This window comes from Microchirus variegatus, assembly GCF_963457635.1.
Source record: "Microchirus variegatus genome assembly, chromosome: 4".
Classification (NCBI taxonomy): Eukaryota; Metazoa; Chordata; class Actinopteri; order Pleuronectiformes; family Soleidae; genus Microchirus; species Microchirus variegatus.
The window spans coordinates 13,101,436-13,125,383 of NC_139805.1; the positions used below are offsets into that span (position 1 = coordinate 13,101,436).

The following is a 23,948-nucleotide window of genomic DNA, read 5'->3' on the forward strand; positions in this document are numbered from 1 at the left end:
GTTTCATCACAAAAAGCTCGTCTCAGGCGTTTTAACAGGGTGGTCAGTCTGACCTGGAGAGTGTCACAGTTGCAAAGGCCAAGTCTGTCAAGATTATTCAAGACCAAATGAGGTTTCAACTATGAAGTAGGTGCCTCTGCCATTTTCCAGAGCAGACAATTCTCTCAGCCAAACCATCTCCCTGAGTGTCCTATTATAATCAAAGTCTTGTTTGGTTCGAGGGCCATTGATTTATTTATTTAATCAGTGTTTAATGAGTCAAGGGCGCTTTTCTGCTCATCCACTATGACCTCAGGCTTCACTGAAACTCCTTACACAGACTTGATCAAAAACAGGAAACAGGTTGCATTATGACATGTTATCAAAGAAGTTGAAATGTGAAGACTGTACTTTGGTAAGTGCAGTAGTTTAGATTAACTATGTGAGTAGACAACACACTTCCACTTTCAGAGAGTGGAAACCTTCCACAAGGCTGCTCAGTTTTCCACAATGTCAATGATCTACACAACATAACTATGTTATGTTCATCCTTGAGCCATAACCCACATCCCCAGAAAAATTCATCCATGATTGTCCTCTACCTTTTGAGTAATGCTGCTCATAAACAAGCAAACACAGGCCAGAAACAGAAGCTCTTTGGCAGAGGTAAAACTCTGAATGAAAGTGTATAAAGCAGAAACTAAAGACAACTGTGATTCTCCATGGCAGGCAGAGCTGGCAAGCAAAGTGTAAACTGTGAGTTCAGTCCAAGACGCTTGTTAAAAAGGAGGTGTGTAAACACCATTGATGGTGTGTAAAATTAGTTGATTAGTGGAAAACGTTCTGCGAGCTGAGCTGAAGAATCTTAGCGTTAATGGGGACTTAGTTCAGGGTTTGAGGGAGTGAAATATTAAATTCGAGGCAACACACTGTTTTATGAATTACAAGAATGATTTGTACAAATGAGTCACGATGACACAGTTTTTTTTTGTACAGCTAAGGCACAAAAAGTGAGTGAACTCCACTGCACTGGGAATACGTTGAATGGAATTACCTGTATCTTAAGAATAGTTTACCACCTACAATTTTAAATCTGATTCTGCAGCTGAGCAAAACAGAGACCTAATTTCTGCCGGATGGAGCCATATATTAAGTGGGTCAGCCTCCCAGCCAGTGTTCACATCCTCCCACAAGGCATTATGAGTCCATATCTTGTGAATAAAAGAGTGTAATATGTCTAGGTGTAGCTCTTGAGACAGTCTGTTCGTATATCTCACTGTCGACACAGTGTGAGCTGGTGTCCTCCCCATGGTGTGTGATGCATCTCAGTCTATCTCCTGTACCCAGCCCATCTCACTTGGTTTACCTCGTGTCATTCACATGATTGGAAACTGAATATACAGTACATAAGAGGAAATGAGCTTACGTGTCTCAGAGGGTTCGTTCTTGTTATTGTTGTTGTTGTACTTTATCTGTCCTCTTCTGTCCAGTGTATACATAATCGCTTTGTGGCTTTTTAGTAATATTACCTCACAGTGGCCGTGTAACGATAGACTTTTATGTTTGCATTCATGTCGGCAATATTATATTACGCAAAAGCTACTGAACTGAAATGCACTAAACTGTGTCAAATGTAAACAGCACATTTATGAATGTTACATCAGCATTTTATCCAACAGAATTTGCACAAAGGCAGAAGTACACACTCTACTGAGTACATTTGTAGCTTCTTAAAGTTTGACAATGTCATGAAGAGTTAAGCGTTAAGAAGGTCATATTATAGGGTTATATTAGAAGTGCTTGGATCTTAAGAAACACGTAAGGTACACACTGGTGTTAAGGCGAAAAGTTAGACAAGATCAAATCTACTGTCATTTAGCTTCGTTTAACAAAATCAACCATCTAGTGCTGATACACTGATCTGTATTATTTCTTTGTCTCTTTAAAAAAAATAAAAATCATTTTAAACTCTCTTTACTGATAGTATATCCCTGGCGTGACTATCACTAGTTAGACCGATGCACCTATCCACACAATTAGACATGGGGTGGAGCACCCCTGAAACTTGTCCCCTTGGAAACAGTGAAGTGCTGCGATACATGTCCTACGTAAATTAATTCAAAAATCTTCAACTGTCGAGCTAGTTGGGCTCCTGAAAACTGTCGGGCTAGGCTATGACACGTGTCAATACATCAACAAACATCGTTTGTTACCAGTAGGCTATTGTCGACATTATTGCAGGGTATTTCACCAATAAGAAGAGAGCAGTAGGCTATTCGCCACCTGTAGAACCGCGTCCATTGTGGCCACATCCATGCATTTTTAAAGCACTCATTCATGGTAAAACTGTGTTGTGTCACAATAAAATACTCATCAGTCCTTCAAGTGATGAGCTTGTACACAATGTCTGTACAACAAACACCTATTAATCCTGACGGTGCCCCTGCCTGGTGTAGCGTGATAAATCAGCGGAAATTAAAATTAATTGATGAAAATCAAGGATGCACACCATCGGTCCATGCTCAACCCATATCCATATATATGCAGCTTTCACTTTCTATTGACAGCATCAGGTCACATTAATTTTAGGATCACACACACAACAACAATCACACCTGCCATTAACTCAAACTAATTAGCGGCTAACACAATGTTGACACAGCGGTACATGTACGAGCCATGCCCTTTCTGCTGACGTTTCACCTGCGCGTGACTCACAAAATGTCCCTCTGTCATTCTGAATGCCCATGCTGTTCATGAATGACTCTGCTCCACTGTGACAGTGAGGTGGGAAACGGAGATAAAGGCCACAGACAGTGGTGGTGTTCACGTGCATCATTATGTGTCCATCTATTTAAGCAAAAACCAAAGGAGGTGAGAGCACGATGAAAAGGAGAGAGGGGCATCAAGCACGAACCCTCTGCTGTCCCCAGAATTGTTGCTTCCTCAGCTGATGGACACGTCGTGTGCATGGACAAGATAACTGACCACACACGTCACATTCACTGAATCTCTTCGATTCTGTTTTTTTTTTCCACTATCAGGCAGGCACGTGAAGGCTTTTTCACGTGGAGTCGGCAACAGACATAATTTCTGATTGCTTACATTCACCGTGAGATTGGCTATTGTTGACAAACTGTTGTGTTGTCAGGAAATACAGCTTTTGTGGCAGTCTCCTGAATGAATGGAGCATTGAGTGCTGATCTTTAGATGTTTTATGACACCCAGACAAAGTAGAAATTGTAGACTATCAGCAAAAAAATATTCATTAGCAAAGTTTAGCAAAGGCCCTTTTGGCTCAAATCATGTAATCCAGCTTAGAAGGAGTGTAAGACAAAACCACATGAAGATAACCAACAAACCACATGAGGAGATATGACTTGATCTTCTTACTTTTGACTGATTTTTGCACATTTTGTTTTTGTTTAAAGGTCCCATATTATGCAAAATCAACTTAATCATCATTTAAATCCTTATATTTGGGACTCTGGAGCTCCCTATCAGTCGGTAAAGTGTGAAAAAAGATGACTCACTCATGTTTTTGTGGTCCTCCTCAGTGTTCACCCCGAACAAAACAGAGAAAACAACAACAACAACAACAACAACAACAACAGGAGGCAGGAAAATAAATTAAATACAATAGAAAATAAGAAAAAACATGTGCAGCATTTTAAACTTCCAGCCTCAGAGAATGTATCTGTCCTGTGGATACATATATATAATGTGCCTGCAAATGATCACTTTTGAAAATGCTATCTGCTGTTACCTCCCATTAGCCTTTGTGGCTGATGTCATTTCCTGTCCCTTAAGTTTCATTTGACTTTTTTTTTTAAGGTGGACCTACAGAGATACTACTAAACCGAGCGTTCTGAACAGGGCTGTTTTGGCAGGGTGATTGAACTGCTGTGGTGCTTCATCCTTATGGTATTTTGACCAACGCATGTCACAGACATGTTCATTAGGACACCAGGGAACTAGTTTAACTTGGAGAAATAGGGTATAATATGGGACCTTTAATATTTGTCTTTACTCAGGTGTGTCAAAAGCAGACTTTAGACTTTGGAATTTGCAACTACATGCATGAAAAAAAGTTGACAATAAAAGATAAAACAAAAACAAAAAAGCATGTATGCACGGTGTTACACCAACAGGTAATTTCTAATATTTTGTCCAAAGCAATCAAATCGTTGAGATTTGGTTTGTATGATTTGGCGCTGTTCAACAGCACAAGACCACATCCACCCAAGAAGGTTGTACACCTTTAACCCTGACACCTGAACATCATCACAGCTGCCAGCTGAGGGGACGTTAGATTCAGGATCTGTCTAATGATGACAAAACAAACTTTGCAAACATGAAAACAAACACAAACACACGCAATGTTGGTTTTGCATTATTTGTGTGGACTGTAGACGTATAGACATAATGCACTCCCAAGCATTCCCTTACCCCAACCATCACATCTCCTGTAAATGCCTGACCCTAAAACACAGCCTACTAAAGACACACACACACACACGTCTGTACTCCATAAAGTAAGGTATTCCCAGCTCATACTGCGCCGTGTTTTGCATCCTGCGGTGAACACACACACGCAGAAAACAGGTTTATAGGTCACCTGTTTAAACACAATTTACGATTTGTCGTCACACGCACAAGCACAGATGCGTTTGTCTGTCGAAGTAATATTATATATGTGATGTTTCTGTTTGCGAAACGCATTATTCCTTCAGTGAGGTCGCTGAACGGTACGCTGGTTAATTTTGATGCTCAAAATTCTTCTTGGTTATTCTGTTAGTCTGTACATTGAATAGTAGTAACACACTAGAACAAAACAGTGAATAGCTTTTATGCAGTTTATTATTTTCAATAGAACATAAGAAAATTTACCATAAAATCTGAACACACAAAAGTAATTTTTTTGTTTTATAAAATGACTATTACTATTCTGTCACAGATATCTCATCTATAAAAGAATGAAAGCGAAAGTGAAGGATGAGACATTCATTCATTAGCCCTTCAAATATATCATTGCACATTCGACTTACTGACACAGACACTTACTGCTTGGACACGGACAACATCGTGTAAAAGGGTGAACATGGGAAATGTATTGAATTTCTCACCTCACTCATGAATGTTTAACTGTTCATCACTGAAGACATTTGTCAGACTGAATATTCAGATATGAAACGTCTTTGATTCTGCGTTTTTATCGAGTGAGCACAGTAAGAAAACTCACTCCTTATGAAAGGTGTTTGACTTAAGTGGGTTTGTGTTTGGCCTTAGCTGAACTGTAATTGCAGAGCACTAACCCCCCCCTCTCCGCCACAATCTTTCAAACTGCAGAAAGATGCATTAGAGAGGAGCTGTGGCAGAATGTTATGGCCGACTGATGTAAAACATTCCTGTCCATTTTTTTTCCCACAAGCCACAGAGGTGAAAGTTAAAGTGGCCCAGATTATTTCTTAAAAATTTCCTGAAGGTGTCATGGGCTCCTTAGACGCAGTATTATGGCTTTCTTTCCACTACCCAGTTCCAGCACGGTTCGACTCTACAAGGTTTAGTTTGGTTTTCCATTATAGTACCTCCTCAATGTGGGTGGAGTCATCGTAACACGGCTGCATGAAACAGTCGTGACTTTGTTTACACACGTCACACACACAAACTAGTGACTTCTAAAGCAGTTGTTTTGGGTGAAACTGAATCATTAGACTCAGTTAATTAAAAAGATTTGTTCACAGATTCACTCAGCACTTCCTCACATTGAACTGAAGTACAACGGAAGGGGTTGCTCACGATCACGGCAGTGCAGTCGTGAAATACACCAAACTCCTTTGTTAAATGTTGAGATTTTAGACATTTCCTTTGCTAAATGTTGGAGATAACGCACGTCTTCAGGACTTTCAGTCTATTTTAACTGATCTACAGTTTGGCATTGTTCGGTTTCTTTCTTGTCTCAAACATCTTGCTCATGTCTCTTCCAGTGCCGACACTCTGCCAATCAGTGGCTGGCAGTATGACAACGTCACAAATCACTTGGAACCTCGTCAGACCAGGTAGTAAAAAAAAAAGCACCAGGTACCATCACTGCTAGAAAAGCAAAAAAGAAACATGCCATGCTGGAGCAGTGTAGTGGCAGCGCTTCTATTTAGTCGTCTGGTATGGGGGAGTTACAGTTACCATGATAGATATACACGGGTCCATCACAGCGATAATACAGCTGAAACACGTTTCCGTATCCGTGGTCCCTCCACCACGTGCACAGCTGTCTGTTCCAGCCACAGAGCAGGGAATAAAAGAGTTCAGGATGCTCCATGCCAATCATGGTGAAGAAGTCCTGGTCACCAAGGTGGCCCCGGAAACGATACTGGTCAGCCAGTTTGGCCACATTACTGGGCTTCAGCAGTTCGTTGTAGAGAACCGAGTTCCTCATTGCTCTTAGGTCCAACAACATCACACCACTGTTGAAGCCCGGGAGGCCGTCAGGAGGAGGTTCACCAACTTTACTCTGAGGGTTCTCCTTCCGATATTGCCAAAAGGTGTGTCTGCAGAAAGAGGAAGAGAGGCGCTTGATGTAGGTTTCTCAACATGACTGTGACGACTTATTTAGCCCAATCACCAGGTGAGGGAATCATTAATATATTTTATGTTGTTTCAGAATTTACAATGATCAAAAAAACATATCACTTCAAGTGGTTTAAGTCAATAAGTCCAACTGCAGATTTGCCTGTGTGAAGGGTTAGGGTTACAGGGTTGGATACAGTGTGTCAAATTTAGCATTTATTTGTGAAGTTGCATGTTGAATATCCCTCACCTTCCCTTCCAAGTGTGTTGGAGAAGCTATGTAGCTGCAGAGGTGCAGCTCCGGATATAAATATAAAAATGTTCATTCTGGGATAACGAGTGAGCGTTACCAAGCTATTCACACCACTTGTTTTACATATGAACTTTATTGTGCTACATTTTGCTACATTGTGCCTGTAGAAATACTAACCCCCAAATACTAATTTCACCCAACCCCTGTAGAGGTAAAGCATAGTTCAAATAAAAAAAATCCTCAAATAAAGACACATGTGAGTGATTAAATCCAGAGGGTGGCAGAATTAAAACAACAATTTGGGAAGCATAGATGACACAAGTCCTCCTGTAAAACACAATTACTTTGGTTGAGTGAGTAAAAACAATACCGTCGTGTAAACTATTCTCCGTCTACAATCAAAGAACACCAATGGTGACTCATAATATGTTTGCAGTCATGGATGATCATGTTTGGGCTACTTAGGGGAATATTTCACTGCGACCAAAACAGGAAAAAGGATTTGTCCATCAGACAATTGTGCCAACATGGCACTATGGGTGGGTGATATGGGCAAAAAAAGAATATCTTGATATTTGTTCGGATTTTGACCATAACGATACTTATGCCATGCATTCAGGGAATAAATCTTGCTCACCTTAGTGAGAGTTGGCACCTATTTCCAACTCTCAAGTATAGCTGCATGACACACAGAGCTTCTTTCAACAAACACTGAAACACATTGTTTTGAATCAATTAGGGGTTTTCTTTATATTAACTTATGTCTTATATTTTGATAACAGATTTTCCAGGATAGGTAGTTACTGTTAGTACAACTTTGACTTTGTAATGTGTTACATATGGAGTAAAGGGCGGTCATACTTTCCTAAATGAGCACAATAAACCATAGTCAATGCTCAGTTTCTGTTGTTTTTGGTGTTTTATGGCAGTCAGCATTCATGGTTGCATTACACTCTTCCTCTCCTTTTCCTTGTGTTCATTTTAGACACTTTCCCACTTCTAAAACAGCTGGGCTACAAACATTTTTTAGTAGAGCAGCTCTCGGCAATGTTTGTTTTGTTAAAGTAAATCTCCAAAGAAAAGAGGTTGGAGATCCTTGGTGCATGAGATGCTACACACAATAAAAAATACACACAACAAACGTATAATGTGTAATGGTCAGCCCTTAATTAATCACGTTCATCGCGTTAATCCCAGCCAACATGTCCATGTGGGCCCCATAAGGGTTATATTCAGGCTGCCAATATGGGCGCCAATGGCATTTGTCCGTGGTTTCCATGGGACCCCCGTCCGTGTGGATGTCCGGCTGTATCCAGAAAACAAATGTGCCTTTTAATTGTCTGTATTATTTATCTCATCGCTCAGAAAAACAGAGAAACATTTAACCAATGTGAAGCCTGAGGGATAAAACACCATGGTGATGCTTTGCTTTGTTTTTCATACTTGTATCAAGTCTATGGAGGCCTCTGTTGGCTGTACTACTTTTAGGGGGTGGTGAAGTATTCACTTTGAGAAAGGACTAAATGCTCTTTTCCATCTTGACTAATGGCTGGTGCAGTGATGTGTACACTTGTAGTGAACATGAAGATTTCTCGTACGTATGCTTACAAACAAATACACTCACTCTCTCACATACACACAGTACAGGATTCTTAGACATAATGCATTCCCAAGCCGCCTTAACCTAGTTCCCTGGTGTCCTAATGAACATGTCTGTGACATGCTTTGGTCAAAATAACTTGGATGAAGCACCACAGCAGTTCAATCACCCTGCAAAAACGGTCCTGTTCAGAACGCTCGGTTTTGAGTGCCTGTCTCTTTAAATGCAAATGAGACACAGGAAACTACGTCAGCGTCACTGAGGCTACTGGGAGCTAACAGCAGTTAGCATTCAGAAAAGCCATCTTTTGCCGACTCTAGCAGGCACATTGCCGTCATATATAAAATGTATCCACTGGACACGTAAATACTCTGAGGCTGGAAGTTTGTGGAGAACTCTGTGCTGCACTGTGCAGCCAAGAATAGAACACTTTGCGCTCTTCAGGATACGATTGCCCTCATCCGCACTCCCTCGTTTTTTAAGGACAAAGCGGAGCTCTGCGAGACAACAATTACAGGAATGTCTCATTGTGAGACATCGCATGTTTTATCTCCTGTATTAGACTGAGGCGGACCACAAAAACATGAGCAAGTCAATGCTCAGTTGCATCTTTTTTCACACTTTGCCTACTCATAGGAGTCCCAAATATAAGTAACAATAAGTTGATTTTTCTTATGTCTCCTTTAACCCCCAAAAGGCCCTTTAAATTTAATAGGACCAGCCAAAATGTCCTCACAATAAAACAGAATGTCCTCACAGTCTACTCCAGACACATGCACACACCAACACAACTGGAGTGGAGGTTATTCTTATCACTGACCAAGCTAAAAGAAACCTCTACATTAAATATTAATGGTACGTCGTGCACTCCAAACACATGGGGATATAGAGGAAAAGGAGAAGTTCAAAAAAAAAGAAAGAACTGTGCCAGCTCTTTTGGTGCAGATATACACGTGAGAAAAATCACATTGAGTAATTATGCTTGTTATAGTAGAGATTGCTCCCACCCTCTGTGTTTGTGTATGTTTGATCAACTCACGAGGGATTCTCTGAGTCACACTTTGATATTATTATTACTGACCTATATTTTGCAGCTGCAGAATGTCAGCACAGTTGTATAAAGTCCGTTGATTTGGTAGCTGGGGACCAGTGTCCCCGTGGAGCATTTATCATCTTGAGGACTTACATGGGGACTACGTGCCGGCAGACACATTCTGGGTGAGCCTGTCCCATAAGGGAACATTTACAAACTTCAATTTTCTTCTGTTTTGACACAATGTACCAAGTGGCTCACACTGAATTTACTTCGGTGTCATGACAGATTATGATACTTGTCACCAAGCTGTGCAAAAGCCTGATAATGACCCATTCATTTAATTTCACTTCATCATCAGCAGAATGCAAATATTTTTCCAGTCAAGTGCTTACTTAATAACACCAGGGATTATTTACAGAGCTTCAGGCATGATGCACAAAGGCACTTGTTTACTAATTCAACCTAATTCTCACACACTGTACAACACTTATATAACCTAATAATAATAACTTACATAATATATTTACTCCCATGATACCTTATGACGCTTTTCCACTCCTACTCACAGTTATTTTGCATTTCCATTAGCAAAAGTACCTGGTACCTTTTTTAGTACCTGCTCAGGTGAGGTTCCAAGCGAGCTGAGCTGATACTATGTGTGATGTTGTCAGACTGGCGGTCACCAATTCGTCAGAGTGGCGTCACAAGAAGAGACACAAGAATCAAACCCAACAATGTCGAACTGTAGATCAGTTAAAACGATTTAAAAATCCTCAAAACGTGCGTTAATCTCCATCATTTAGCACAGAATGGTGTAAAATCTCAATATTTAGCGGCACAGAGCCTGGTCAGACAGACCGGTCATTTCAACACACTGAAAACAACTGCTTTACAAGTCATAAGAAACTAGTTATTGTGCGTGTCGCATGTAAAACAAAGTCACGGCAGTTTCATGCAGCTGTGCAGCGACGACTACCCATGTTGAGGAGGTACTATAGTAATGGAAAACCAAACCACGCAGAGTTGAGCCCTGCCTAGGCGGGACTATGTATTGGAAAGGCGCCGATACTGTGCAATCTATAGCTGATCGTACAAATATGACTGCTTCTCTGAGTCTGAGATCCAGTGTCTAAATTTCGCTGTACTTGTGCAATGACAATTAAGAGATTCCGTTTCTGACAACACATAGGTCACCCTCACACATATGGCAAAAGGTAAACCCTTGAAACGTTGTCAGTCCATCATGAGGCAAACATAAAACTTAAGGACTATGAGAAAGCTTCTTTGAATCACTTCCCCGCTTTTGATGATGTTGTGAAATTTGAGTGTCGAGTACAGGATGTAGCTCTGTTGTCTGTCCCAATGTTCCTTTGATGTGGTGTACTCAAACTAGACCGCACACACACACACACAGCCTCAGACTGTCACTAAGACCACTGCTCCAAGTGCCACAAGTGCCTCTTGTCCTGCCCTGCCAGTTCACAGCTCCATCGTCTACTCTACCGCTTCCAATTTTCAACCTTTCAAGTTAAGTGTCTCTCTTGGTTGTGAAAGAACGAAAAGCATTAGCAGGTGATGGGGACATTCTGTACTGAAATCCCACCCAAATGTGTCCCCCCACTTTGTTGAGGACAAAGCTGTGTGTAACACTTACTGACAGGCGGGAGAGTCTGGTTCTAGGATACGCACATAGCAGTTGGGCAACATGATGAACATAAATTGAAGAAAATAAAGTCAAAATGTTGAGCCTTCAAACGATTAAGTACATGGTGCTTTTGCAGATTTAAAATTCAAAGTCATCAAATCATGAAATATTTTGATCAGAAAATATCAGACTGGAATGTCCCAATTTAAACCTTGAACACAATTCAAAACTATTTGACTGAAAACAAGACAAATCTTATGGAATGATATTTCACACTCAATATTAGATTCCATCGCAGACCGAAACTTGAGAATATGTGGGATGTGTCACGCGAAGGAGACTCGACTCGTTTCATGCTGATGTCTTTCATTGTGTTTGTGGTTTCGACTGTGACACTTATGTAAGTGGGTCTGGTCTCCTGGGGTTTAAAACATAACAGATGCAGCTGCAGAGAGAGAAGACATGTGGCATTTTTTTTCTGATAATGAACTTTTCATTGGCAGGATGTTCTCTGAATGTGGCTGGTGGGAGGATGTGTGTTGTGTTCTCCTGCATAATGCTCTGTCCATTAGCAGCGAAACAGAGTGGGAGCTGAGAGCCCCCTCCACTCTTCACAGGAAAACACTCCAGCAAAGAGGAAGCACACAATGGCTTAACACAAAGTTAAAAAAACATACCAAAATATCTTTAATATTTCAAAGTCCACCAGCCACTGGCAAACAAGTCCATTCAATGAGCTTAGAAACTGCTGCTGGATTTGTTTCCCGTGTCTAAATCTGAATAAAAGATACCCTGACAGTGTATCGATGCTGGTTTATTTGCTTGTATAATGAAGAAACAGACATCTGTTAAAGCATAACCTAAAGCCTACTCGAATCTTACTTATATTCTCATTCAACAGGTTCTTGGATCAAATTAATTTCTTCAGTCAATATACATTTTCACTCAATTATTAAGCTCCCAACGGATTCATTTCCTAGTGATCCTCAAATGCTATAAATAATATTTTTTAGTTTTTTGGGAAAAAAAAAATCAAACCATGGCATATGACATTAACCCTCATCTTATTTTACACAGAATATTGCAATTTGCATTGAGAAATGACAACTGACTCGTCACTAATCATTTTGGTTATAAATACAAGTTCTGGAATGTGCTTTGAAACTCTCAAATTGAAGAGACCAATTTTTTTGGTCTTTTCAAAAAAATTGGTACAGAAGTTTTGTGTTTTGTCGTTGTTAAAACTCACACAAAGACATCTCCACACACACACACACACACACACATAATGGTCTACAAAGACTGAGGACCAGTTTTGACATCGCAGTTCTGTGTTCACTGTACTGCACGAACAACATTATCAGGGGATTCCCGAGGTTTGTAAACCACTGAGGCTGAGAATCAGCGCAGCAGAGACACAGATCTGTTTATAGATGTTGGCGTTGACTGAAGTCTGCCAGGAAAACTAAAGCTCTCCACTTCTCCACCTACTTGCTCAGAAACCTGAAATCACCAACATGAACTGTTACCGCAGACTAAATGTGAGTGGTATCATAAACAAATGCATGTTTTGAAAATCCCAAAACTTCAAACACTTAAGGTGCAATGTAGCGACAAGTTAATCTAAGATTAAGAATGACAAAGATATGATGGTTCGACTCTCTTCAATGTGAGAAAGTCCCGCCGCAGTTGGTAAATGGTATCATTTGTTACAACTGTCGTAAAATACAGTATAATTCCGCTGAACTGTGATGTATGCCATACATTACAATATAATTTGTAGCACGGACCCAAAACCAGAAGTTACACAGTACCAATACAGGAGATGCTGACGTGCTCCGTCTTTGACAGAGGCATCATTCACCCTGTTCCAAGTTCATCAAAAATAATCTTGCACACATTATATGAAGTGTTAAATCCTACAATGCATCGCTTCAATAAATGTACTAGTTAATAAATATATATTAAAGAGGGAACTTACATGACACACATTTACAGATAGAGAAAATGCTAACAAATGGGGCCACTTATGAGTAAAACATTTGAATAAGACATTTAGGGTTTTTGAATCAAAGACTGGCATTGATACTGAATAATTACTGGCTGCCCCTTAGTTCGAGTCATAGGCAGATTATTAAATTGATGGATTACTTGATGGATATAAATTCATCAATGAACTAGACATATAGGGCAGATGATGCAACGTGTTATAAGAGGTTATGAGGTTAAGAGGATATGAGAAAGTTGTTTATTTACTCGAGACAGGTCAGACAAAATGGTTTATCAAATTCATAGGATGAGAGCAAAACATTTCCCGTCTCTCTGCTCAGATGCTGCCAAATCCTCAATTATTCATCTTAAAATAGCTTATTCATAAAAAGACATTATGTCATTCTCATCAGTCATTGTAGCACCAGCTCTTTGCGACCACTCTACTCACTGGCTACGAACATGGATTACTAGTATTTTTGCAGCACAGCTTTGACGCTGCCAGGTAAATGGATGGGTTTGGTTTGCAATTTCCTGCATGTTTTTATTTATTTATTTATTATTTGGCCAAACAAGTGCAGGACACTTAGGGCTGGGGGGATATGAACAAAACAATAAAATTCTAGTAATAATTTGGCTGAAAGGAATATACTTTATATATAAATATATATATATATGAAAGGGAGAGAGCTCAGCAGGAGCTGATTGAATCAGCTCCACTACTCACACTGCTTTAGCACGAAACATAAAAAAAAAGGAAATCATCTTTATCAGTGTTGATACTGTGGTGGTGACAAAAAGGGAAGATCGGACAATGTTTAGCACAAGAAGTGCGTTTGAAAATATATCTGGATGTCACGGACATGATTGTAAATCAAATTTGATCGTCATGATAATGACTTCGCCTCCACTGCCTCGGGTCCAACTAGGATGCATGAAAAACAAAACTGTGCGACACTATTTCTACGTCAAACACGTTATTAAATTCTGTGTCGTATTAAAAAAAACGGTTTAAGGTCGAGGCTAACTTTAATGTGGTGGACACAGCAGAAGCCCTTTAATACCTGTTGTGCTGTTGTGTGTTGCACAGTGTGTACCTGTAAACTGGCTGCATCTCTCTGGCGATGCCTATTACTGCACCTGGAGGAAACCGGTCAAATTCTCGAAAGAGGTCTCTGATGTTGGTCCGATATTTCAGATCCAGGTCAAGCTGCACAATTCGTGTCAGATCTGAAAAACAAAAACAAATTGGCCACATCACTTTGTGGCAACTACAACCCTCTACACCAGTCCATGTTTGTTTTTAAACATAAGTACTACAAGAATAGTCACTGTTTGATGAAGGATGAATGACCTACATTCATGCGGATAACAAAAAAAAAAATTCATCAAAAAAAAAAAAAATCAGCCACAGAAGCTACTACGAACTAACAGCAGTTAGCATTTACAGGCTCTAGCGGGCACATTGCCGTCATATATAACATGTATCCACTGGACAGATAAATCCTCTGAGGCTGGAAGTTTGTGTAGGACTCTGTGCTGCACTGTGGAGCCAAGAATAGAACTTTCCGCGGACTTCTGGTTTTCAAATGCCTTTGCCCTTGCTAGCACTCTCAAGTGTTTTAGGGACAAAGCGGAGTTCCAGGAGACAACAATTCCAGGAATTTAGCGCATTGTGATGTCCCAATGAGTGCGGAAGTCAACGTGTGTTTCATCTCGTGAGGAGGATCACAAAAACATGAGTGAGTCATCTTTTTTCACACTTTGCCGACTGATAGGCAAACTGGGAGTCCAGAGTCCCAAATATAAGTATTAAAAATATTAAAACGTTGATTTTGTATAATATGTCCCCTTTAAACCAAGTTGAAGAAAGTTAGAAGAAGTCTCAATTTGTTATGCTAGGAGAGGTATATGCAAGAGTGAGGGCTAAAATTCTTGATATCTAGCACAACACACAGTGACTGCCTGCCTTATCACTTCCAGCAGGCCCTACTCTGGAAATTAGAACAGACTGCATGACAATGTATGGGTAAAGGATGCAAAGTTTCAAATACTATAATTTTGTGCACAGTGTGTGTACTCACAAATACACAGTAAATCATTAACACTGTATCTTGTGCAAAGATTAAATCAAAATGGTAACCAGGATATTCGGGGGCCCTCATCTGTTCATTGTTTTCGGCTTCCTATGTTTTGCTGGTTGGCACGGCGATGAAAAGATGGGGAAATACTCAGGGTTGGTGCACCAACCTAATGAGTGAACTGATGGAAACAGTTGCCATGTCAGCATGAGGGATGCCACCAGATGACAATGGCCTGTTGTTCGATGGCACTAAATGTTTATTGGCAACGCGGAAGGTTTGGTTTGATGGCATCTGTGGAACTGATACAGCTGGTACTGTGGGACTTGGGAGGATAGAGCTACTTAGAAAGAATTAGCTGCACAAAAATATACACGTTTAAAATGTATTAAGCGTGATCATAGTAATGGCTGCAAAACAGTGTGCAACATTACACTAGATTTATATTTTGAGTTTTAAGCACCTACAAAAAAATTCAAAATGCAACTAGTTCAACAAGATTTTATTGAACCATGTAGAAGTTTCCCATCATGGGCATCTAGCCAGAAGCATATGACATACTTATCATTTATCAAGAACTTGTATTTTTGGTCATAATCAATATTATACCAAGGATATACAAAATCCAAATGTCCCACAAAGAGTATTGAGGTATGGGAAAAAGAAGCAGAAGGCAACATTATGGATCGCAACTGCCTTAAAGAACAAAGAACAAATCATGCCATCCAACAATGCACAAAGTTATTGAGTACTATATTAATTTGTGCACTGTATCTCACAGTTAATCGTCCACTGTTTGACGACACTTGGACACTGTATATACTGCCAAAACATGACTGATGACGACTCAGCGAAACGGTAGCAACCCATTTTCTGTCCTCTCCAAACAAGGAAGCTGCTATGACGAGTCTTTCATGTACTGTGGCAACAGAGAGGGGCATGGAATGTAATCAATGTGCGGTTGGTTGCTTTTGTTTGGACAGACGGGGCTTAAAGAGAGGAAGTGAACCAGAAAGAGGGTCTTACGTTGTTACAACACTGTAACGTGGTGGGTATGATGTTATGATCAGTTCTGTGAAGGTGAGAATGGTGGGGATATAATCAGTGTTTCAAAAGTAAAACTTTCTGTCAAAAATGATAGAGGAACATCACCTCGAGACAAGTGTTTTAGGACTGACTGACCATCTCCATATACATTTACCATGGAGTTTTCTTTTGTTCCGTGTGCAAACAACACTATCACTTACTGTTTTTTTTGTTGCACGTCACCAGCAGTTCTTAAACTTGAAAGTTGACTGGGATTGTTTTGGGTCAAGTTTGATTGTACTGTGTCTGTCTATGTTTAAGGTTCTTCTTTATTGCATTTCATACATTTCTGACTTTGTCTTTACTAAGACAGAGTAACCAGTGGGTGATGTGGCCATACTTTACTCCACAGCCAATTTGCTGCCTCGATTCTGCTCAGCCGATCAACCTGATTCTCTGAAGTATCGGAGATAAAATGATGTTGTTGCTAATGAATGGTGAAAGTAATTGCACCAATTAGATCAATTAACCCAGGAGAAGTGGACTGTAAGCAGTAAATAAAGATTACAGGGATTAATTGAGTATTGACAGGGTATGGGGGTGTCGTAAATTTATTGCAGGAGTAAAATCTTTAGCGTGGCTTAGAGCTCGCTTGAGGGTCTGATTAAAAGAGGCATCAACTAAACCTTTACTCGGCCCATAACAACAATAAACAACGGGGGAAACTGTTATTCAACATGCCAATTTCTCACAGAGAAAGTAGGTCAACCTTATTAACCTCTAAAATCAGTCTTGATGTGAGCATTTACAGCCTCTTTGTAACGGTCAATGTTTTCTGTTCTGTCTAGCATTTCCTGGAAGAGACACTGGTCTACTCTATTTTTAAGAGGTAATCACTTGGAATTAATTTTAAAAATCATCAGTTTACCCTGGCATTGAAACACACGTGTATTGTCACGTAGCACGCACTAATTAGAGGAGGCGACCAGAAAAATAAAGAGGAGAAACAGTGAAGAGGAGAAATACATAATTGAGCTTCAGAGCAGCATTGTCTCTGACAAAATGCAAATGAAAAATAGCATATACTCTCCCTGAAATAGCATTTTTAAACCCCTTTAGTAATAATGGTGGAGAGCCAGGCTTAAACTGGAAATGAATTAATACAATAACTGAAACAAAGTGAGGTGACCTCCTTGGCTGGCTTTCATCGCGATTGTTTTTGGAAACTTGTAATTCATGTACATATTTCCTTCAGTAATTAATGTTGAGATTTATTGTAGACTCAAACGGCTGGAAGCCTTCACGTGTCCTGCAACACGTTTGCAAGAGTCTAGTATGCTTTGCCAAACGACTGTCTCATGCATGTCCGATAGATTGGACATGCTTTTTGTCAACAATGGTTGTTTTCCTCATGTTTGTCTCTCCCTTCAATTTTCTTCCACTTCACTTGTGTAACAATAATTCTTGTTGATTGTAGTGAAGTCTGCCTGCAGTTCATAAAGATTTTATGACAAAGTCCACATTAGACCCGACCTGAACCACTATATAACTGGGATAAAATCAGGACATTTAAATTCAGCCTGAGTGTGAGTCATGACACCATTCCAGTCACGCTCACTCTGTTACCTTACATCCATGAGGGAGAGTGATTAGCTTTGTGTTATTAGCTCAGAGGGAGTGTGGGAGGTTTGATCGTGGCAGAGAGGTCTACTGAAGTTCAGCTTAGTGATAAAAAGGTAACAGACCATATATTAAAGTGGCTCGATTATTAACAGGTTTAATCAGAAGAAAAATGGTGTGTCTGCAATGTTAGCTTTGATCACCTAACATCTTCCCTCACTTCTTTTTCACATTAGTGGTGCCACTTTTCTTTTAGGTGGAAAAAAAAAGTTAAGAGTCCTTGAAGAGGCTCAAGTCCAAACATGCAGAGACCTCTAGAGGGGCTGCAGAAGACGTAACACCTCCATCACCAACAAAAACAGTTTCTTAGGAACCTTTATCATTAATTACCGCAGGTTCCACTGTTGAGTTTTACTGATGTCCCTCTGAGGACAGATGGTGTTAAAATAGTCTTCTTTCTACATGACTGCTTTCATTATGGCGTGTGAGCCTGTCAAGGTGGAAAAAAAAAGCTGCTCAATATCTTAGGAAATAATCTTATGTCACTTATTCTTGTTTGGACTCTATCTCATTTTATCAAGCAGACCTGTCCATTCGCAAATGCAGACCATAAGACATGGATAAAGGCTCAAGAGCATGACATTTTTTTAAAAACTTATATTTCAGATCATTATTAAAGATAAGGTAACGGTCAAGGACGAGCTTTCGTGCTCATTAGCATGCAGTGAATAATTCAAACCATTAATCGGAGGGCTGATATATTGTTTTTTGTTACTTATTCAAAGGTGACATATTATGCAAAATCAACTTTTAATCATTTAAATCCTTGTATTTGGGACTCTGGGGGTCAGTTGGCAAAGTGTGAAAAAAGATGATTCACTCATGTTTTTGTGGTCCTCCTCAGTCTAAGTACAGGAGATAAAACACGCGATGTTGACTTCCGCGCTCACTGGGACGTCACAATGCGCTAAATTCCTGGAATTGTTGTCTCGCGGAGCTCCACTTTGTCCGTAAAACATGCAAGAGTGCTGGCGAGTGCTGAAGCAAATGTTGAATTGTGATTTCATTGACCAAAACATTGTGAGGGTATTGTGTAAGACATCATTGTCATCACTCCTATTTAGCATTTACATTTAAAATCACTGACAAAAAGGTTACATTTCCCATTGACATTGAGCAAACACTTTCATTCAGGCTATGTAGCTAAATCCAAACTCTTCTTTACCCCTCTTTTTTCTGAATGCAGATTGCAGAATGTTTTAAAAAGGGTCAATAAATGACTCGATTTGTGCACCACATATCCCTGCACTCACTCTGTTAAGACAAACACACTTTCTATGAAAGCCTTTTTTAGGTGACTGCTTGGAAACACAGGGTAGATGTGTGATGGCTGATCAATAAGCAATTTAGGGAAGCAACAAGAGACAGACACACAACTCCAGTTCAGCTATAACACAAAACACTGCTTATATGTCGACACTTCGACAAATCAAACCAGACTTCACTAGGGGCAGAATCCGTTATCGTCCTTTTTGTCTCACGAAAACACATTCATCTTTTTCTTTACACTTGTGCACCACAGAGTTTAATCAACTTCTTAAATGAGAATGTAGACCCAGTGTATTTCTTTCATGGGAATAAATAAAGGGTTTTTGAAAAATTAACCTGATTGTCTCAGTGCTGTCATGTACCTTGGGAGCACAAAATGACTTTTTGATATCACCACATAAAAGTGTTGATGATCTGCTGCTATGAGTCAACCCCAACACAGGGTGCACAGATGTGGGTAGCAATGACAGAAAATACCCCCTCTTGCTCCGCAGGGGTCCTGACGCATGCCACGTGTCTCTTAGATACCTGCCTATCCCTCCTTCTCCAGCTGTGTGCTGGTCCAAAATAGAAAGGTGAGTCTCTAAGTGCATGTTAAACACATGCTTGGGTGGACATATTGTAAAGGATAAACCCTTTTCAGCCTAAAGCAGAACTGGAGCTGGACTGTTAAGGGTCATGTTACCTGTGCATAACTGTCTATTCAGATAAAGAAAAACTCTAAGGAAGCACACAGGAGTTATTGATCCTCTGTTGCCACCATTTCAAATGTTTTCATTTTGGTGTTTGAAATGCTTGGGAAGAACTAAGTTTTGGAGAAAAAAAAGGTTGGCAGGCGTTTAAAAACAACAAAAAACATCTAAAACTAAATAATTCAGGTTTTCTTATGCTGCTGTTCACAAATAGCCATAAAATACACATTTATGGTGCACATTTAAAAATAGGAATAAGGAATAATATACATATACGAATGAGTAGCAAAACTGCCAGAATGGGCACTTACCACTAATAGTAGGACAGATTGGGCAAAGTTATACCTGTAACATTTATTTTTCCGAGTAACTCATTAAACCAACCAGCTAGTATGAAGGGAAGAATGTCTGTATGAGAGATGAGACATTACTACGAAGAAATGTGAGACGGTGGGTTTCTCTTACTGTCAGGCATGATGTGATGCATGGCTACAGACAGGAAGAAGATGGCATCGCTGTAGTAAGCTCCGGAGCCAGCACTGAAGTACTTCTGCATGGCCTCCACTACAGGGAAGAGCTTCTGTGTGAGAGCAACCACGTCATGAAACAACACCTGCAGGAAAGATCAACACAGTGGAATCATATCACCACAATAATCATCAAACTGCAGTATAGCTGAGGACCACTTAGGATTTTATTAGACCACTAGTGCAGAGCATCTGAGATTTCTCTTCCAGTCCATATAACACATTCGTTTGTTTTGTTGTTTCTTACATTTTCTTGCTCAAGTGCTCATTTTTCAAAAATAAATACAATGTAGTGAATTATAGGCACGTTTGAATGTGTATCGACCAGCTCATTAATACAGACGGCTGCATTTTAAGAAACTAAGTGTTAAGAAACCCAACAAACCAAACAAACCCACAGGCTCCAAGCTGCTAAGCTCATGCCAAGCTGAGGAAACCTCTTTCCAATTCAAAGTAGGCATGAAATCAGCCAACGGTAACAGGAAGGATATATTCACACTGGATGTTGTAGATGATGAGGCATTCCTGAGAAAAAGGACCTATCTGGTGAAGAGTATTTTGGAAGTGGTGAGTAATCTAAGCAGGTTTCCATCTGAACAAAAAGTCCACAAAAGTGGAGAAATGAGGCAGGATGTTGAATGTAAGACAAAGGCCAACAAAGGGGGAATACAACACTCTCCTTTGGCAGAACAAAAAAAAACAGTTCAAGAGGTATATCCCCATTACGGATGTCTTTATTTGACAGGCCAACACTGCCCCCGTGTGTTCCATCTGCACAGTCAGTGTTTCTGTTAGAGGATGCCATAATATGGGCACTGCATAATATCCTGAGTGGTCAGGATGTTTTAAACTGAGCACTTGTTTGGACATTTGCCCTATTTCTCTACCTTGCTCTTTTTGTTATTTGTTCATTATAACGATCTTCCAGATTATATTAAAAAAAAATTCAGCTGTCAATAAATTAAGTTCATAGTGTCATTTTTTTGCAATCATGTTGGCCTTAGGGGGATATATCAGATATTTCTGCAACACACTGCATAAATGCCTAATGATACGTCCACACTACACACCTTTTTGTTTAAAAATGCATACTTTCTGATCCAGATACACCGGTCATCCACACAACCAGCGATCAAGAGCAGAGTTTCCTAATCCAATCCATGCCCTGCATGTTTCAGATGTTACCCTGCTCCAACATACCTGGTTCAAATGAAGGGGTAATTCTCAGGTTTTGCAGAGATTGACGACGAGGAGACCTTTTGAATCAGGAGTGTTTGAGCAGGCAGGGCAACATCTAAAACATGCAGGACAGTGGTTCCTGACAACCAGGACTGGGAAACACTGTTCTAGAGACTGATGGTCCCATTTTTGTTTGAAAACTGTGGGGTTGTATTTCAATTTAGACATGCAAAAACAAAGATCATTTGGAAATGATTGTGGTTGGTTCTTATAGGCTACAATGTCGCCTTATCTCATTTATTGTGCTTGTGTCACATGACCCCCTTTTCCTGGAAGACAACATAGAGCCTTTCGACAAGCAACAACATTTTGTCAGTCCATCTTCTGATTGACTAACAAGGCTTTACAGTTATGGTTATGTTGCTACCAGTTGACTTGGCATGATTTTGACATCATTTAACAGTAGGTTTTCATGAGGAAATTATTATTTAATGAGAGAAAAACCCTAGACTAGACATATGACAAAGTCAAAACTATTATTTCTGTCTTGAAATGTATAGGCAATGGATAATAAAGTGCAGATTTACTAAAAAAAAAATTGTACTTCCTACCTCATACTTGAATGTGGCATCAACAAGAAATTGTTGCAGCATCCTCTCTCCCAGTTCTCGACTGGGCTGGTCGCTCACGAAATGAAGCACCAACACCTCGCCTTCCAGAAAGCGTCCATGTTTCACCATAGACAACATGGCAACCCGGAACTTGTCCTGCAGGCTCCGGCTCTTGTCCACCTTGGTGAACATCATGAGCGCATGGTAGTGTTGGTGAGCAGCTTTGATGTCCCAGTTTTGTGTCCCAAAACCCTCGTTCTCGCCCCCCACATCTTGATCCTCCTGTCCTTGCTCCTCTGATTCAGCTGTATGTGAGAGCCTAGTGTCCACAGTCAGGTCTGCATCATTTCTGTTGATGTTATGGCTGGCCTGGGTCTGCTTGATCCTCTTTGTAGTGCTGGAGAAATTCTGCTTCTCCGAGCCAAAGTAGTAAAAAGCTACAACAGCTAGTGCAGCAGCCAGGAGAAGCACAAACTGATAGGATCTAAATGTACTGATCCTACCCATGATTCTGGCAGCCAGTCTCAGGATGCCCATATTTTCCTGTTGGTCTCATGAGAATGGGAATGTAAATGAGAATACATTCACCATGTTGTATCCTTTTGGTTCATGGTTAGTTTTCAGTTGCCAGCATTTTCCTGGAAGAGAATGGAAACTATTTATTTTTGTTATTTAAGTAAAGCTGTTAAAATAAATGAATTAGTTTATTAATGGAAAAATGCAGCTTCATTTGATATACAATAATTGTATTCATTCAGTCAAACACAAATAGCGCAACAGAGGGACATTTCAGCTTCTCGATATTCAGCTCTGCAAACCTGTAATGGACATTTTTCCACATTTCATGAACTAAATGACACTGTGTTGATTTTGACCAATTAATCAATCCAAATTTAAATTTGTAAAACTGTTTTTCTGTCTTGTCTTTCGTTTTTCAGTTGAGATTGAAATATTTGAACATATTACGTCATTTTAATTGTTTTGTTTGATAATTGTGAATAAATACAACTAATCAACAAGTAAGTATTGGTTTGCTTTCATGGCCGTTTCCATACATTGGCCAAAGACGTTGGACCGTCAACTCTGTAGACCCACTTAAATACCATCTTCTTCTCATGCTCACACAATATCCTCATTTATATTTTTTAATAGAAGTATTCACTTGCCTTCCCGATACTGCAACTCTGCGTGGGTCACATCCCGACAGCTTTTAATCCGTGGATTAGACTTCTCCCTCCAGTTTCTGGATACTCGACTTTATGAAACAATACGAAGTTTGCCAGATATAAGAAGCTTAATCGTCATCGTACTGCGGTGCAGAAACAACGACAAAAGAAGTCTAAAACACAATCAATCAAATCAAAGTGACGACACAGTAACCGTCCAGGCAGAAATCAAAATAACTGCAGTAACACGCATACACACTCTGCAGCTGCAACCTGTTGACACTGTCTGGCTGTGAGGATGCTAAATTAGCAAGCAACGTATTTGCGCCCAGCTGCAGGTCGTGGTGTTACTGTTTCCCGCTGTCGACGCGTTGTTTGCTTTGCGCTGGATTGTTGGAATTCTAAAGCATGTGTGCAAACCTGTGTCGCGTTAAAACTGCCGCTGAACAGCTACGTTATTTAGAGAAAGGCAACTGACTGCAGCCATGTTAGCCGTACGAAGCAGTGGCTAGCACTGCAGCAACCTAGCAACAAAACCGTGTGACACAGCCTTAGCCACACCCACTCCAAGTCATGCTGCCTTCATGTGCTGTCGGAAAAACAACTCGACTGTTACGGAATGCGTCATCATCTAAATTGTGAAAATAA

The 23,948-nt window shown here is 40.1% G+C and overlaps 1 protein-coding gene across 1 annotated transcript; it reads right to left on the reverse strand.

Annotated features, from left to right (window-relative positions):
• Positions 1-5,071: 5,071 nt before the first annotated feature.
• On the reverse strand, positions 5,072-22,671 carry xxylt1 (xyloside xylosyltransferase 1; the record flags this gene model as incomplete). Its single annotated transcript, XM_083888467.1, has 4 exons — positions 5,072-6,527; positions 14,167-14,299; positions 20,283-20,430; positions 22,135-22,671. The coding sequence occupies 4 exons, from the start codon at positions 22,669-22,671 to the stop codon at positions 6,131-6,133; spliced, it is 1,215 nt and encodes a 404-aa protein (XP_083744593.1). The 3' UTR covers positions 5,072-6,130.
• Between the last annotated feature and the right edge of the window lie 1,277 nt (positions 22,672-23,948).